This window comes from Phyllopteryx taeniolatus, chromosome 22, assembly GCF_024500385.1.
Source record: "Phyllopteryx taeniolatus isolate TA_2022b chromosome 22, UOR_Ptae_1.2, whole genome shotgun sequence".
In the NCBI taxonomy this organism is placed as follows: Eukaryota; Metazoa; Chordata; class Actinopteri; order Syngnathiformes; family Syngnathidae; genus Phyllopteryx; species Phyllopteryx taeniolatus.
The window spans coordinates 2,464,212-2,480,284 of record NC_084523.1 but is presented as its reverse complement, the minus strand read 5'-3'; the positions used below and the strand labels follow the sequence as shown (position 1 = coordinate 2,480,284).

Here is a 16,073-nt window from a genome sequence, read left to right as displayed (position 1 = left end):
TCCAGGAAAAAGACATTGCTTGGATGGCAGCATATGTTTCTCCAAAACATGTATGTACCTTTCAGCATTAATGGTGCCTTCACAGATGTGTAAGTTACCCATGCCATTGGCACTAACACAGCCCCATACCATCACAGATGCTGGCTTTTGAACTTTGCATCCATAACAGTCCGGATGGTTCTTTTCCTCTTTGGCCCGGAGGACACGACATCCACAATTTCCCAAAAACTATTTGAAATGTGGACTCGTCGGGCCACAGAATACTTTTCCACTTTTCATCAGTCCATCTTAGTCCACCCAGAAAAGCCGGTGGCGTTTCTGGGTGTTGTTGATAAATGGCTTTTGCATTGCATAGTAGAGTTTCAAGTTGACTTACGGTTGTAGCACCGAACTGTATTTACTGACATTGGTTTTCTGAAGTGTTCCTGAGCCCATGTGGTGAGATCCTTTTACAAAATGATGTCTATTTTTGATACAGTGCCGCCTGCGGGATCGAAGGTCACAGGCATTCAATGTTGGTTTTCGGCCTTGCCGCTTCCATGCAGTGATTTCTCCAGATTCGCTGAACCGTTTGATGATATTATGGACCGTAGATGATGAAAGAGATCCTTGCAATTGTACGTTGAGGAACATTGTCCTTAAACCGTTCAACTATTTTCTCACACACTTGTTCACAAAGAGGTAAACCTCGCCCCATCTTTGCTTGTGAAATACTGAGCAATTCAGGGAAGCTCCTTTTATACCCAATCATGGCACCCGCCTTTTCCCAATCAGCCTGTTCACCTGTGGGATGTTCCAAACAGGTGTTTTAATGAGTATTCCTCAACTTTCTCAGTCTTTTTTGCCACCTGTCCCAGCTTTTTTGGAACATGTTGCAGCCATAATGATTATTTGCTAAAAACAATAAAGTTTATCAGTTTGAACATTAAATACCTTGTCTTTGTAGTGTATTCAACTAAGTATAGGTTGAACATGATTTGCAAATCATTGCGTTCTGTTTTTATTTATGTTTAACACAACGTCCCAACTTCATTGGAATTGGGGTTGTATTACATTCCGTTGATTTTGGATGAATGGAGCTGACATGGGATCGTCTTAAGGATTGCAATAAAAAAGGGGGTGCTTCATCACTGCTTGCAGCTTTACTTTTGATTGTGTTTGGGCAATAAAGGAAAACTGATTAGATTTTCCGTATGGTTTCATTAGTTAGATGCGGGTCACTTGGTGAGGTTAAAAAGCTGACTTTTTAGCATCGCATCTTACAGAAGAAGCATCTTACACAGTTAAAAATTCACCCATCAACAGTGGTTTATTTCCCTTACTTTCATATTCTTTCAGTACCTCAAAAAAAGAAGGCATATACAGTAGTGGCTATACCAAAAAAAAAAAAAAAAAAAAAAAATAAAAAAAACTTTGTTCATGTTGCAGTGCAACGTTGACTGGTGGAGGTGGGGGCGTCGCCAGAAGAAAGCGTGATGCAAGGCTAACGCGAGAATGTGTGTCAGATTTTGCGGGAGAAGGGAAATGGCGGCCCCATGCCAAGTTTCTCTGACCTACTTTCCGAGCCCCGCTCAGTGCAGCACATAGAGAGGAGGCACCGTGACCAGAGAGCACAACGTCTGCAGCGCGCCAAAACTACCATTTGAAACATGTCCACAAGGTAAGAAACATTTTGATGAACTTTACAACACTTTTATGCATCTATTTTGCAAGCATTTTAGGTTGTAGTTTTATCTACCTTTTCATCTTGTTTTCCACCCAGAAAGTCATTTTCGTCGTTGCTGGATTTAATTGTATTCGTCATTTTAGTGTTTAATGTAACAGTGGTCTCAAGTTGGACCCCCACCCCCCACACACACACACAGACCCTTCTCCCACCCCAGTCCTAGGTCCATAACAAACAAGTGGTAGAGATAAGGGGACGCGAACAAGCCTTCTCCGTGGGTTGGACCTTCCATCTTTCAACGTGACACTGTTTTCTCCGAGGTTGAACACGAACACATCTCATTCCTCTCGCTCAGTGTATTTTTGGTGCGTACTTCGCTTGTTTTAAAAAAACAAAACAACAACACACATTTGAAATTTTGACAGCATACCGTCAGAGACTCTAATGGTAAGTTTTTGTTCTATTGAACTGGGCACGATGGTCCACCCCTTGTATTTTTATTGCTCTGCTCACTTAGCTAAGCACATTCTAAGACAAATTCAAAACATTAAGGATGTTTTTTTAAAAAAACAATAGAGCAATAGAGTTTTGTGTTGTTTTACCTCTTTTTGCAGGTTAAATTATGATTCACCAGACAGACTGGTTGGTGTAGGTGCTGTTTTTATTCTTTAATATGCAGACAGACAGCCCTAATTAAGACGCCACAGGAGTCATTATTAAGATGATGAACCCCTCCCTTCCTACAGCCCCCCAATTCATCTGGGATGATGAGATGAGATGCAAATGTAATTTAGGATTATGGACCAATTAGTGGTTGTCACAGATTATCTCACAATGCAAGGAGTCAGCGTCTTTTGTCTCCTCACGGACAACATTTATTATCGGTATTATATGGAATGTAATGGATCCAATACAAGAAAAAAAATATTTTAAAACCAGGTGTGGGCAAATCTTTGTGCTCAAGGGCCACATTTTTTTTTTAAATGGACAGACAGATAGGTCATTTGTAGATGAAGTAAAAAAAAAACAATTATAATAATAATAAAAATATATATGGAATGTTGTTTATTTAGCAATTACTTTTGTTATTTACAATGAATAAATTTCAAATATTTAAAGAGATAAATGTGTGCAGAAATAACTACATTTTACTTAACCAATTTTACGCAAAAAAAACAAAAACAAAAAAAAACCATAACAAATATTACAGGACTAAATGTTCAGTGGGCTGTACATGGCCCACGAGCAGTACTTCGCCTACAGTACATATGTACCTAATAAAATGTCTGACAAGTGTATAGATAACCTAATCTGCTCAAGCATACGTTGAAACGTCTCCGTTTTTTCTGATAAAGCCACGTAGATAGCGTGTCAAATGGCTAATTTTCGAGGCTGTATGTAAAAATTAAGCCCAAGCTCGTGGTCCCTGAACTCAACAGTGGTGCGCTAATTAATTTTGTCAGATCGCAGCAGTGGAATGCTGTAAAGCAGTTCTCACAAGTATACCATATGTGCAACCGCTCATCTTTACTGCAGCCCTTTGGCCCTCAGACACCAGAGCAGGTTGTGGTGTTGTACTAGTGAATGGATTTACGTAGTGTTCGTGTACTTACTTATCTGTTGCTGTGGTAATTACTCCACTCACATAAACCACAAAGTGGTTCAAGCAGGCGGATACAGGTGTCATGTGTGGGGCCTGGAAAATTAAACAGAACCATTAAATAGTGGTTTTCAAACTGGGATCCCCGAATCACTGGTGGGCCGCCAGCCGTAGCTTGGGGGACTGCAAAATTATTTGGAAAGCATTATGTTGTGTACTGTTTCAAAAAAGTGCATACCTACATATACAATATAAAAAAAACAATTATTCTTCCCTTAGCTTTGGGCCAATTAAAAGCTCTGAAAGGATTGTGACGTATCATCCATACATCTGACATCCTTGTTTCAAGGTTTTTTGTTTCATTTTTAGAACTAATGGCCTATTTATTCCGATGAATAGAGTCCTATTATTTCCAATATAACTATGATTAGTATTATATTGAGTTGTCGTTTTGAAATTTCCTTGTGACAATAAGATTTTCTGAATTGATTACACTGGCTTTAATGTATTATGACTTCATTTTGACAAAAAAGTAGGGATTTATTCTTGTGAGATTGCAACTTTCTGTCCCGACAAAATACACCGTTTTTCTTGTAACTATTACGACTGTGTTATTATTCATATAACATGAAGACTGTTTTTCTAAAATAAACATGAATTTCTTGTAACACTATTTTTATTTTATTTTTTTCATAAACAGGCAACTTTTGAATTCATATGGCATTTAAGGTTACATGGTAGTTCTATTAAATTGGTGGTGTAATTATGAGGTGGAAACATTTCTCCCCTGGGCCCAAAAAGTTGGAAAATCCCTTGCAGTAAAAAAAGGTCACACCTCATTCGTCACAAGTGGAACAGAGCTCTCACCTTTGGCATGTGTTTGTCATCCAACAGGCATATGGCAATGGACACGCCATCAACGTCAACAACTGAGTCTGAGATCTCGCGCCTGGGTGGCGTCGAGGCCCTGAGGTTGAAGGTGGGTCCGGTGCGGAGGAACCTCTTCGGGCCAGTGAACCACCAGCAGTTGCGCGAAGACTTCCAGCGGCTGCTGTGCATGAACATAGAGGAAGCCAACAAGCGGTGGAACTACGACTTCCGCAGAGACGCGCCGGGCACTGGCACCAACGTCCAGTGGGAGGAGGTCCGGTGTCAGGACGTGCCGGGCTTTTACCACAGCGGCACGGTGAGGCCGGCGGCGTGGCTCGGCAAGCCCCCGAGGCGGAGCTCCACCTCGTCGGGCGAGGGATCCCCTGAGTCCTGCAGCTCTTCTGGATCTGAGGACGAGTACCTGGAGGTGATCACGAGGGGGTACTACCGGCTGCAACGGCCAGAAAAAGACAGACAAGCTTCCATCACGGGTAAATCCACAAATCCAGATCATTATAAAAACATACTAATTAGGGCCCCAACAATATGATATTTTTTTAAGGCCGATGCTGATTCCGATATTTGGCAGAATAAAATTCAGAAAACCGATTAATCGGCCGATTAATCTGAGAAAAATATATAATGAATAAAAAAAACAATAACAATAAAAATCTGAATTAGAGGCAGAACATCATCATTTAGGCTTTAACTTTACAACAGCGTGAAAAATGTGGAAAATCTGCCAATGTTTTGTTGATTTTTTTCGATGTTTTATTATTTTGAATGTTAGCCTCAATGTCTTATGTTATTGTTAATATGTAAAAACATTTTTTTTCTGCCAATTTGAAAAGGGCTGACTGATATCGGCCGATGAAATCGACCGGCCAAGTAATCGGTCGGGCCCGAATACTAGCAATATCCGATTTACCAACCTCTGCATTGTTTTACTCCAGATTTCTTCAAGGTGAAGAGGAGGAGGCTTCTACATTACAAGGCCCCATCTCGGCAGTAGGACCACCCCACATAGATATGTCTCATATGTACATATGGAGCATCTTCTAATGGACTGTCTTCACAACACAAGGAAGCTACCCATTTCGTTTCATGAGGATAGTTCTATATATATATATATATATTCTACATAGTTTTTTTTCATCTTTTTTTCGGAATACTGTGAAATTATGTGTACTCTTACAGACAACAAAGAGGATATCGACAGTATCTGTCAAGCTTTGCTGAAAACGTTATTATCAGACTCCAAAAATTTGATTTCAAACGTTATGTTTAATATTTTACCCCAAACTACATGATTCAGATGTGTCAAAATAAAAACAAAAAACAATCTGGATTAACCCTACCTCATTCAATAACATTTGTAAAATACACACAGAAAAAGTGTTTAAAAAACATTGTTTAGCTCAGGTTGTTTGCATCTGTTGAGTCAGTAAAGAGAGATTGGGAGACTGAAATGAGCAGGGGGGAGCGCTCTTTTTGTTGTTGTTTTTGTGGTCAAAGTTGTAGCTCTCAGTTTCCCATCGTGTTAAGAGTCAGCAAGGGGCTCTGAGGGGACCTCGGGGGGCCCCACATTGCTTTTGTTGTCACACACTTGGCCTTTTGAGTTGCTTTGACAGGGAAGTGGGGGAGGGGTAGCGACCTCATATGTACCCCATTTGGATCAAGGCATGTTTTCAGATTTTTATTTTTTAATTAATACAGTATCATGTATCCTTTTTTCAGTCCCACAATTTCTCTTCGCTGAGCCAACCACCTCAGTCACTGCAAGAATCATTGTCATGGTACTAAAAGGGTGTATTTCAGAAAACACAGCTATTATTGTTGTAGTGTCTACCTCTATATGTGCGTGAGTGACAAACATTTACAGGCTTCTGTGAAAGGCAAAAAATTTAAGTTATTCCGAGTTTATACGGTGTGTTTAAGAATGAATTATGAAAATCCGTTTTTTGTTGCTATTGCTAATTATGTCATTTCTGAGACCTATCTTTGCACTACTTCAACATTGTTGACAAAGAGGTATTTATGTATGGTAATTTTCAATCTCTTGATTGTTAAGCTTCGATTTTAACCTTTATGCAGTCTTTGCTGTTCTGATTCATCTGTCGCAGCTATAATCAGTCTTTTATTTCTACTCTGCATAAATGTATGATGTCATTGTATACCATTTGTAATGTCATACAGGTGTGAGTATCCTGTAACACTGCTACCTTTGCCGTGATTTCATTACATCCTAAAATTAATAAAAATGCTATTGCATGATATTCAGGTCAAGCTTCTGTGAGGTTTCTTCTCCTGCCTACAGCACCACCTAGCCGCTGGTACGCGACACTGCACATTGGCCTAGTTTTATTATTAAGTGTCTAAAGCAATGCAAAATACTTGTAGTTTTAACGACGTCTAAAAAGTATTTAAAAAAAAATAAATAAATCAGTTGATGCAAACTATATAGCGAAAATGAGTTGGTTAGGAATGGATTTCACTTTTCAATTAGATTAATACGTTAACACAGCTTAGAAGTGTCAGGGCTGCTGTTTCAGCACCCTGAGTGCAGCCCGTGTGTGTGTGTGTGTGTGTGTGTGTATGTCATGAGAAGTGTCGAGGTAGACCAAAACTTTGTTTAGAAAGCCACACAAACATCTTGCAACCCCCATTTATTTAAAACGAAAATGCTCCTTCACACAATCAAACATGCTGAAATGTACATTTAAAGAAAGATAAAACAGACATGAAAAAGTGTCGACAGTTACACATTCCATGCCAGCTTGAGTTCTACTGAGGTATGGGCCGCTCATTCGGAGTTGGCTCCATAACAAAGTTTCAAAGTAGCCTGTGGCATGATAGACGGCGACCGCAATCACTGCACACAGAATGAGCACGAGTTCGCGGCCGAATGATAGTAAACATATCATTTAAGACTCAAATGACAAGAGCGTTGCAGTCATACAAGGAAACTGGAATGATGGGAAAACAATTTAAGGACCCAAACCCTTCAGTGAAAGGACATTTTCAACCTGATTATAAGAAATTGAAAAAGAAGTTACCCACTAAATCACAAGCCTTAAATATACTGCATTATCTATATAATCTATTTCTGCATGTGCAACCCCGAACTGCAATGTCTCCAAGTAACACCTACAGTGCAATTTATTATTATTTTTTTTAGTATTTACAACCATTCAAATATGTACATTGTGAAACCGAGTCTGCTTTCACAGCTCCTGCCAGTCGTACTGCAAATGCTGCGGTCAGACGCGCGCGTTCGTGTCAGGTTTTTTTTTTTTTTTTTTTTTAATAGAGGACGTGATCCTCTGGTCGCTCTCCAATTTCCAGGGTGGTTGGAGGAAGGAAAGGAAACTCACCTACAGAGCCATTTTTTTTTTTTTAAGTCGCGTTGAGGAGCTAAAAGGAGCCGATTGTCTCAGAGCTGGTGATGCCGAGTCTGCCGCTCTCTCCACATGGCACGCACCTCTGTCAGGATCAGGGGCGTGATGAACACAATGCTGCCCCCTGTCTATAATGTTAATAACACGTGTTGTCATTTCGGCAGAATTCTCCTTGACTCCTAACCACAGGTCAGAGATCAACAGGTGTGTAATTATTTCAATTGCACTAAATTGGCCATAAAGTATTATACTTAGTACAAATAATGTATCTTTCTTCATCTATGTATCGATCTATGTCAGCGTCAAAATTTGTTCCGTGAAAATTACTTTCCTCATATTAAATCGGTTTTTACTCCATTGAAAATAATTGAAAGGGCATTAATCCATTCCAGGGCCCTAAACAACACCCAAAATATTTGATGTGTTTTTAATTTTCAAAAAAGCACCGTATTGTATATAAACATCATGAAAAATAAGATTTGTTTTTATTGTAAATGTGCCAAGGCTCAATAAAAGGTTGGAGAAAACCGCATTCCGTGTCTTACCATGACGACGAAGAAGTAGAACACATATATCCAACCCAACTTGCTCTCGATGAGGGACACCAAGTACTGGAAGATGAGATGAACTGTTATTATTCTGATTTCCTGTTCATTCCAGGACTTTTGAGTCAGTAAATGTCATGACGTACTTGTCCTCCAGCAGCTCCTATACTTCCTGTGCCATCCACGATACCGGTGACTGTGGCGAGAGCCTCCCGGCTGCCCCTGATGGCCTCCTGTCTCCCCAGGTCGGCGGATATGGCGGAGCTGATCATGTTGGACGGCCCGCCGATGAAGAAGCCCGTGATGGCTAGCAGGACAGCGTTGATTGTCTTGTCATTTGGCGAATCTGCAATGCATTGATGTTTACGACTAAATTCAGACATATTAAGGAGGTACAGGGGCTCGGTTTAAGGCGGTCCCGACATTTGCGGTTTCAAGGTTATGAACGGCAGCGGAATAATACACCACAGAAGGTGCGCTCTGTTACCACAGTACTTAGTGTTTTATTTTTATTTGATCGGTTGATATTTTTAGGAACAACAGCCGCTGATGCGCTTTCAGCCGTTTATTGAACATGACAACAGTCAAACACAAAAAATAGAAAATGAAATTGAGTTTATCGACAAGTAAATTTAGTTACAAGCTTGGGCACAGAATGAATTAACCTCGTAAATCAAGGTACCGCTGTATTTACTGTATTCCTTATACATACTGTATTCATGACCAAATTACTCCAGTGCAGATTTTTTGGTTCCGTTCTTTTATGTGCTGCGGCTTTAGAAAGAAAAAATGGCAACAGGGACTACTCACGGCTGTACCCCACCAAAGAAGCCATGGCAAGTGTGAGACTTATGGCCAACACAGGGGCTCGCTTTCCCAAGAAGTCAGTTACCAGACCCTGAACGGTTCCGCCTGACAAAAAAAAAAAAAAAAGGTTTGGAGATGTGTCAACTCAAACTTGTTTTATCATTGCCGGTACGCCACTTACCAATGATTCCTCCAACGTCATACCACATGGACAGCCGGTCGGCCTCAGCTTCCTTCCAGCCGTAGTTATTGCTCAAGTAGAAAGGAAGCCAGAAGAAGAAGGAGTAGTTCACCAGCTTCAGACATGCGAACGCCAGTGAATACTAGAGCGAGCAGACACAAACGGGTTAAAGTTCAGTCGGTAAATCATGAGTCAGGAAGCCCTGAAAGCTCACCGGCAGAACTCCGGGCAGCCAGAAAGCTTGGAAAAAGCCCACGGCTTTAGAGGACCCTTGCACTGAACGGTAGTGACGATCTTGTACATCGTCCTCCTCCTCCTCCTCCTCTTCCTTGTTGCTTATCAGAGGCTTGTTGGTATCTGTGTCAACTGGGCAGAGTCCTGTCTGACAATCCATACTCAGACCTGACCCACACAAACTTCAGGTCAATTGTAATGCTTTGTTGCATTTTCCATAGGGTAATAACACCAGAAAGTGTTTTGCAGACAGGATTTAATGCAATGTTCCTTACCGACTTCATTTGGGGAGGTGAGCAGGCCAAAGAAAAGTACCACCCCACCAGCAAACTGCACCACAGACGTCACCAGGAAGGCATACTTGCAAAGGAGGATACACATAGAACATGTAAGTCAGGGGTAGGCAAACCTTTGCACGCAAAGGCCACAAAAATAAAAAAAAAAATTAAACATTTTTTTTTTTAAAAAAGCTAAATGAATGAAACAAATATTACATGACTCTTGATAATTAAATGCTTGGTGGGCCAGATTAAAAAAACAAAGCGGTCTCACAGCTGACAACACAATGAAACATTGCGCATGCTTTCCTTACCTCGTAGCCATACTTGAGCACGCTGGATGCCAAGAAGGCACCCAGGATGTTGCCCACCGACGCGCAAGCGCTCCACAGGCCGAAGACGAAGCCTCGCCTGGATACCGTCAAAAAAAGAACACCTCATAAAGTTGGAACACCACCCTCTCAAAACAAATAGGAAATGATCTTAAATCCTGTTCTAAGCCTCAATGCCATCTATGTTGAAGATGATGAATGGTTGTCTTTGTGTGAGTGGATTCCTCTGTGTGTGTGTGTAGCTAAACAGGATTCAACACTGGAAGTATTGTGTGATAAAAGCGCACGCACACACACACACACACACACACACACACACGCACGGACCCTGTCTTCCCGAACCAGTTGGCCATGACGGCGACCACGCAGGGCCAGACAGTGGACTGCAGCAGGCCGTTCAGAACCCATAGGCTACAGTAGAGGTAGACATTGTAGATGTGGAGCCACTCAGTCAGGGTGCCAAAAACAAAGTCCTGCGAACACACAGATATTCATTCCACAGTGAACAAAAGAACATCTTGCATCCATCAATTGTGTACATTTTCTCTAGAACTTGGCCAAATTGGGGACAATTGTTCACTGGAGCCTACTTCCACTGCCCACTTCCTGCGAGTGCAATGGCCAATTGACTCAATACTTTGACTCCAACCTAGCACAGTTTCACTTCACCTTAGGGCTATAAAACAACGAACTGATACCCTCTGAAATATTACTCACAAGAGGAAAATGCATTATAGAATACATTGAATTGATCGAAGCGAGGAAATAAACTGAATACAGTGTCCCCCGGGATATCCCGGTTCAGGTTTTTTTGTCAACAAAATGGGCACACTCACGCATGAGCTTCTGTTGGCCACAGCTCACACACAGATACACGCAAATTTGCCATGGCTTGAGCCAACCGACAACGTCACAGGCCACGCAACCAGGCCCTGCCTCTGAAAGCCGCATAACTAACATCGCATACAGTTATGTTCTGTGCATTTTATGCTTACAATTCTTCATGTGTTCAAATAGAATTCAAATGTGTTTAAAAAAGTGTGTAAATAATAAGTTTAAATGTAGCTATAGAAAGGGAGCTATAACACTTTCACCTATTGCGAGTGGGTCTGAAACATATCCTGCGCAATGAACAAAGTTCACGGTACTAAATCTCAAATAGGGGTGAGACAAAAATCCTGTACGATAAAATGACACCATAACAAATTTATAGCTTGTTAATAATAAAAGAATTGACTATAGTAATGTACGTGCCCACTCACCACAGCAGCAGAGCCACACAGGCCGAAGCACAGCACATAGCGCAGGTTCACCCTGTCGCCAATCACGCCGCTCAGATACAAACCCTGTGCGCAGGGAGCGAAGAACTTACATAGTGACAGTAAATATGTTGGTTGGTTGGTGTTACCGGTTTACAAAAGCACCAGTGGATTTTAATCTGCCTCACCACAGCATAGGAGAAGAGGAAGATGGTGTCCAGTGCTCCCAGGAAGAGAGTCGCCTGCTCTTCATTCTCAAACAGATGGTTTTTCTCCCATGTCTAAGACAAACGCATTTGCATGTTATGAAATGAGAGATCAAATGACACTTTTCAGCCTCATATGGTGGGAAAAGATGCTTTACCTCGCCAGGTGAGAAAGCGGGAGCGCTGCCATTTCGAGGAGTAGGCGTCCACTGGGCGGAGATGCTCACTTTCACATTGCTGAACGTCTTCCTGGATGCATGCAGGAACACATAGCTGCGACGGGGGAGAGAAAAGGGATTATATTAATTAACATTCATCTAAGAGAGTTGAATAAATTGCCCCCCCCCCGCCCCCCCAATATAAAAATATGACTTTAAATATTTCTGTGGAAGTTGATGCAAGATCAACACTGGTTTTGAATAAGGTCAAAGGAGAATATGTATTAAAACTGAAAATCAAATATTTGTCAAAATTGTCACGCGATTTTATTTTAAGGCCATATCACCAAGCTTGAGCGAAAGGGCACACTTCTATTTTATTTTTGGGACAACTAAATCAGAGTATAAAAACAGGAAACGATGCAGGAAACCAGCTCATCTTTAAAGCCATGAAGACTATCCATTGCACAGACTATCCATTGCAAGTCATTAAACATTAACGCGATGAGTAAGCCTTAAACAAAGCAAGGTGCAATGAGTCCATATTTAACAAATACACTTTCCCTTATGTAAAACACTGTTTGCTTACATTTGTGTGAGACACAAAAAATTAAACATCTTTTTCTGCTGCATCCATTGGGAATCAATATCCATAGTTCACACTATCATGACAACGTCTGCTCCACAGACCTTTGACCCACATGAATACTTTACATGAATTCACACATTGTTTCAAAAAGAAGCTCCATATTCCCATGCACATGCAAAAAAAAAAAACATGAGTCACCTAAAAAAAACAAAATTAGACACCAACCATGTCCAACAGGTTTGGGGTAAAAAATAAATAAAAAAAAAACAGCTAAAATGAACAGATTACCTAAAGAAGGTGAGAAGGAATGCAACCAGGTGATGATGGGTGTACTGTGACAGGCAGCCACAGCACGAGGGAGGCATCACAGGGGTGACCGGAGAAAGTAGGAGAATATGGAGGCTGGCTCTGGGAGGTGGGGATCTTTCAAGGGGAGGGGGAGGCGAGGACGGACAGGAAGGGAGTTGAGCTTAAACGCCAGGTGATACAAACATCACAGGGGCAAACGACACAGTGCCTGGAAAAAGGGAAGTTATTGTTGAAACGTTGCTTAGTAACGGCGGGATGCAATGAGCTGTAATTTGAGGTCACCATTTCACTATACATCAAGTTAGTTTTATTACTGTGTGTAAGTTTCATTTACTTGTCATAAAATGTCATTCTATACGCTCACTTTGTACAGGAAGCGGGAGCAATAAAATGTGCTTGCTATAAAATGTGGCTCACTGAAGGCAGCATCATTGACAGTGAACAGGTTTCCCCCCCCCCCCCCCCCCCCCAAGAAATTTCAAGCAAGTTTGTTTTATTCTTTTGAGACCCCGTTTCCCACCGTGTACTGTACAGGAAACGAAAGTAATAAAATGTACCTGCATGTGGCTTAGTGTACATTGAACGCAGCGCCACTCACAATCATTGTGAGTAGTGTTGCGTTATACATTTCATTGTGACAATGGACTGTATGAAATGCTCAATGTTTAAGCGTCGTTCTTTTCAAGAATGAGCTTTTTAAACACGATGACAAGACTTCGTGGTCAAATAAAAAGTATATCAACACCTAAAACAAATGTGTTTAAGTTATTTTTTTTTAATATATATTTTTTTTAAACAAAGTTGATACACCTCGACCAGTTTATCATGTGCCTCATTGGGTGACCTGAGGCTCAAGTGTTGTGACAGTCTTCTATTTACACCATCATCTCGTTCCTCGAAATATACAGACGACCCGCACCCAAGGAAACGAAAGAAGAACACTTTCGATTTATGAATGACGACGAAAACCAGGAACGTTCTTACCTCCCCGCTCGAGATCCGATTTATAAGCTAGCAGACCGCTTTGGCCATAAACATCTGTTTACTGTGGGGCTACGTCACCGTGACGTCACTATTGGACGTACCCGTGGCTGGGGTGCTACCGCCGCCAGCAGGCCAGGGGTCGAATTACAGCACAAAGGCGCATTTTATTAATTTTCTGGTGGCAAAAAGTACTCACACTGTAATTGAGTAGAAGTACAGATATTTGGGTAAAAAGTACTAGAGTAGAGTACTGCTTCAACGTGTATAATTGAGTAAAATTTAAAAAGTACAGACACTGAATGAATTTTTACTCTGTTATATACAGTATCTGTTTTAATAACTTAGCACAATGAAGGGGGAAAAAAATCTCAACACAAAAATTGCCTCTCTTTTTTTTCAACTTTCATAGCACTCAGCCTGACAAGGGAAAAAATGGTAGCTATCGTTGGCTCATGCTTTTATACAATGATTTTTTTTTCCCCACAGCTTTGCTAATGTGTATTTGAGAAATGCTAAAGTAGCTGCTAAATAAATGGGAAAAAAAAATACACCTTACCTTACATTGGTTTTTTTTTTCAGGTTAAACAGGAAAAAAAATGAAAACTGCTCCAAAGCTTGTTTGGTAACAGGAGAAATAAAGCAAATCCCAGAAGGGGGGAAAACAAGAGCAAAACCTGTTTTGAATGAGGTCAAAGGAGAATATGTATATAAAATGTATCACCAAGCTTGAGCTAAAGGGCACACTTCTATTTTATTTTTGGGGACAACAATACGAGAGTATAAAAAGAGGAAACGATGCAGGAAACCAGGTCATCTTTTCTGCTGAGCTTCGCAAGTCATTGAACATTATCGCGATGAGTAATCCTTAAACAAAGCAAAGTGCAATGAGTCCATATTTAACAAATATACTTTCCCTCATGCAAAACACTGCTTGCTTACATTTGTATAAGACACAGAAAAATGTAACATATTTTTCTGCTGCGTCCATTGGGAATCAATATCCATAGTTCACACTATCATGACGTCTGCTGCACAGACCTTTGACCCACATGAATACTTTACATGAATTCACACATTGTTTCTAAAAGAAGCTCCATATTCCCATGCAAAAATGGTAGGGATCGTTGGCTCATGTTTTTATGCAATGAAAATTTTTTCCCACAGCTTTGCTAATGTTGTGAATTTGAGAAATGCTAAAGTAGCTGCTAAATAACTGGAAAAAAAATACACCTTACACCTTACCTTACCTTTTTTTTTTTCTCAAGTTAAACAGGAAAAATAATTGGTTGGATTCGCCATGAATCATTTTTGGAGCCGACAACATCAAATGATTCTTGTAAATAAGGCCATGGATGGGGAATATTTTGCTTCTCTGAATCTGTGGCGTTAACGTTTTTAAAGCTTCCAGGTTCACGTCCCTCCACACTGCTGCTGTGCATATTTTATTCACCGACACTAAGTCCTCAAGATGTCAACTTGAAACTTGAAAAGATTTCAAGATTTGGAAAGTTTTAAAGTGATTCATCTTGGTTTCATTTTTTCTTTTTTTTTTTACATGGCAAGCACCTGTAGTATATGTAGACTTTATAGCTACTATATTTGTTTTCAGATGTAAAATGTGATTGGCTGGCAACCAGTTCAGGGTGTACCCCGCCTCCTGCCCGATGATAGCTGGGATAGGCTCCAGCAAGCCCACGACCCTAGTGAGGAGAAGCGAAAATGGATGGATGGATGGATGTAAAATTTTCAGAAAAAGAAATACTCTTGTAAAGTACAACAGATATCTAAGTAAATTAGCGAGTATTTGTTTTTTTAAAAGCTTTTTAACAGAGGAAGTAAAAATAATGACCTGAAACTTTGGTTACAATTAACTCATTTTCCCACATGGGTTTTGGAGATTTTGCTCTGGTCCAATGAAACCAAAGTTGAGTCTTTTGGCCGAAATTCCGAAAGGTATGTTCGGTGCAAACACATCACCGGAAGAACACAATACCTACAGTGAAGCATGGTGGCGGCAGGTGAAGGTGGAAGGAATTATGAACGGCTCCAAAGAGAAGTCAGCGTGAGCACAAAACCTTCAGACTGCGGCGAGAAAGCAAAATTTAATGTCAAGAAAAGCTGACTGGAACATCTGAAATTAATCAGAGGCACTTTAAATGGTGTTCAGGTGTGTGGTGACTCCCATTTAACATGAGGTTGAATATGATTGGTTAATTCTTAACTCAGTCACATCCCAGTTACTAACGGGTGTGCACAATTGTGCACCCACATTATCTCAGTTGTTTATTTTTTACTTCTCCTTTAGAAAGATTTTTCCAAAACACTTCAGTTGTATTGGTTATATGTCACATTGATGGTGTGTAAAAACACTTTTTATCATCACAAAATCCTGCCATCGGAACAGGGGTGTGTAGACTTCATATATCCACTGTACTGTATACGGAAAATGTCTGCACTGATTTGGGAATGTTGTTAAACATGGAAAATGTGGGAAAACTCAAGAATATTGGCTTCTTCAGTGCAAAGCAGCTCCAAATATGTCCTGAATGAGCTGCACAGTGTCATTTGTTAAATAAGTTTTGAAATATGCAAAGATGAGTTACATTTGATATGGCTTTAATTCCCGGGGCCTGTGACGTGTGCAACCACCCTGTAGA

The 16,073-nt window shown here is 40.6% G+C and overlaps 2 protein-coding genes across 2 annotated transcripts; one reads left to right on the top strand and one right to left on the bottom strand.

Moving 5' to 3' along the window:
* Positions 1–1,473: 1,473 nt before the first annotated feature.
* On the top strand, positions 1,474–6,416 carry LOC133471923 (cyclin-dependent kinase inhibitor 1-like). Its single transcript, XM_061762066.1, has 3 exons — positions 1,474–1,660; positions 4,161–4,627; positions 5,090–6,416. The coding sequence occupies exons 1-3, from the start codon at positions 1,650–1,652 to the stop codon at positions 5,146–5,148; spliced, it is 537 nt and encodes a 178-aa protein (XP_061618050.1). The 5' UTR covers positions 1,474–1,649; the 3' UTR covers positions 5,149–6,416.
* Positions 6,417–6,787: 371 nt separating this feature from the next.
* On the bottom strand, positions 6,788–13,536 carry slc37a3 (solute carrier family 37 member 3). The gene is made up of 14 exons (XM_061762055.1): positions 13,417–13,536; positions 12,412–12,640; positions 11,535–11,649; positions 11,359–11,451; positions 11,174–11,257; positions 10,239–10,384; positions 9,894–9,990; positions 9,577–9,661; positions 9,282–9,469; positions 9,068–9,209; positions 8,890–8,991; positions 8,226–8,425; positions 8,080–8,145; positions 6,788–7,662 (listed from the first exon to the last, which is right to left on the bottom strand). The coding sequence occupies exons 2-14, from the start codon at positions 12,486–12,488 to the stop codon at positions 7,570–7,572; spliced, it is 1,488 nt and encodes a 495-aa protein (XP_061618039.1). The 5' UTR covers positions 12,489–12,640; positions 13,417–13,536; the 3' UTR covers positions 6,788–7,569.
* Between the last annotated feature and the right edge of the window lie 2,537 nt (positions 13,537–16,073).

Bases quoted from the DNA above. Each gene is read 5' to 3' on its own strand.
- LOC133471923 (XM_061762066.1), top strand. The intron at 4,628-5,089 runs GTAAATCCACAA...GTTTTACTCCAG, and splicing joins CAGACAAGCTTCCATCACGG to ATTTCTTCAAGGTGAAGAGG.
- slc37a3 (XM_061762055.1), bottom strand. From the start codon at position 12,488: ATGCCTCCCTCGTGCTGTGGCTGCCTGTCACAGTACACCCATCATCAC. The intron at 11,650-12,411 runs GTAATCTGTTCA...CCCCCGTCGCAG, and splicing joins TTCCTTCTCACCTTCTTTAG to CTATGTGTTCCTGCATGCAT. The intron at 8,992-9,067 runs GTAAGTGGCGTA...TTTTTTTGTCAG, and splicing joins TGACGTTGGAGGAATCATTG to GCGGAACCGTTCAGGGTCTG.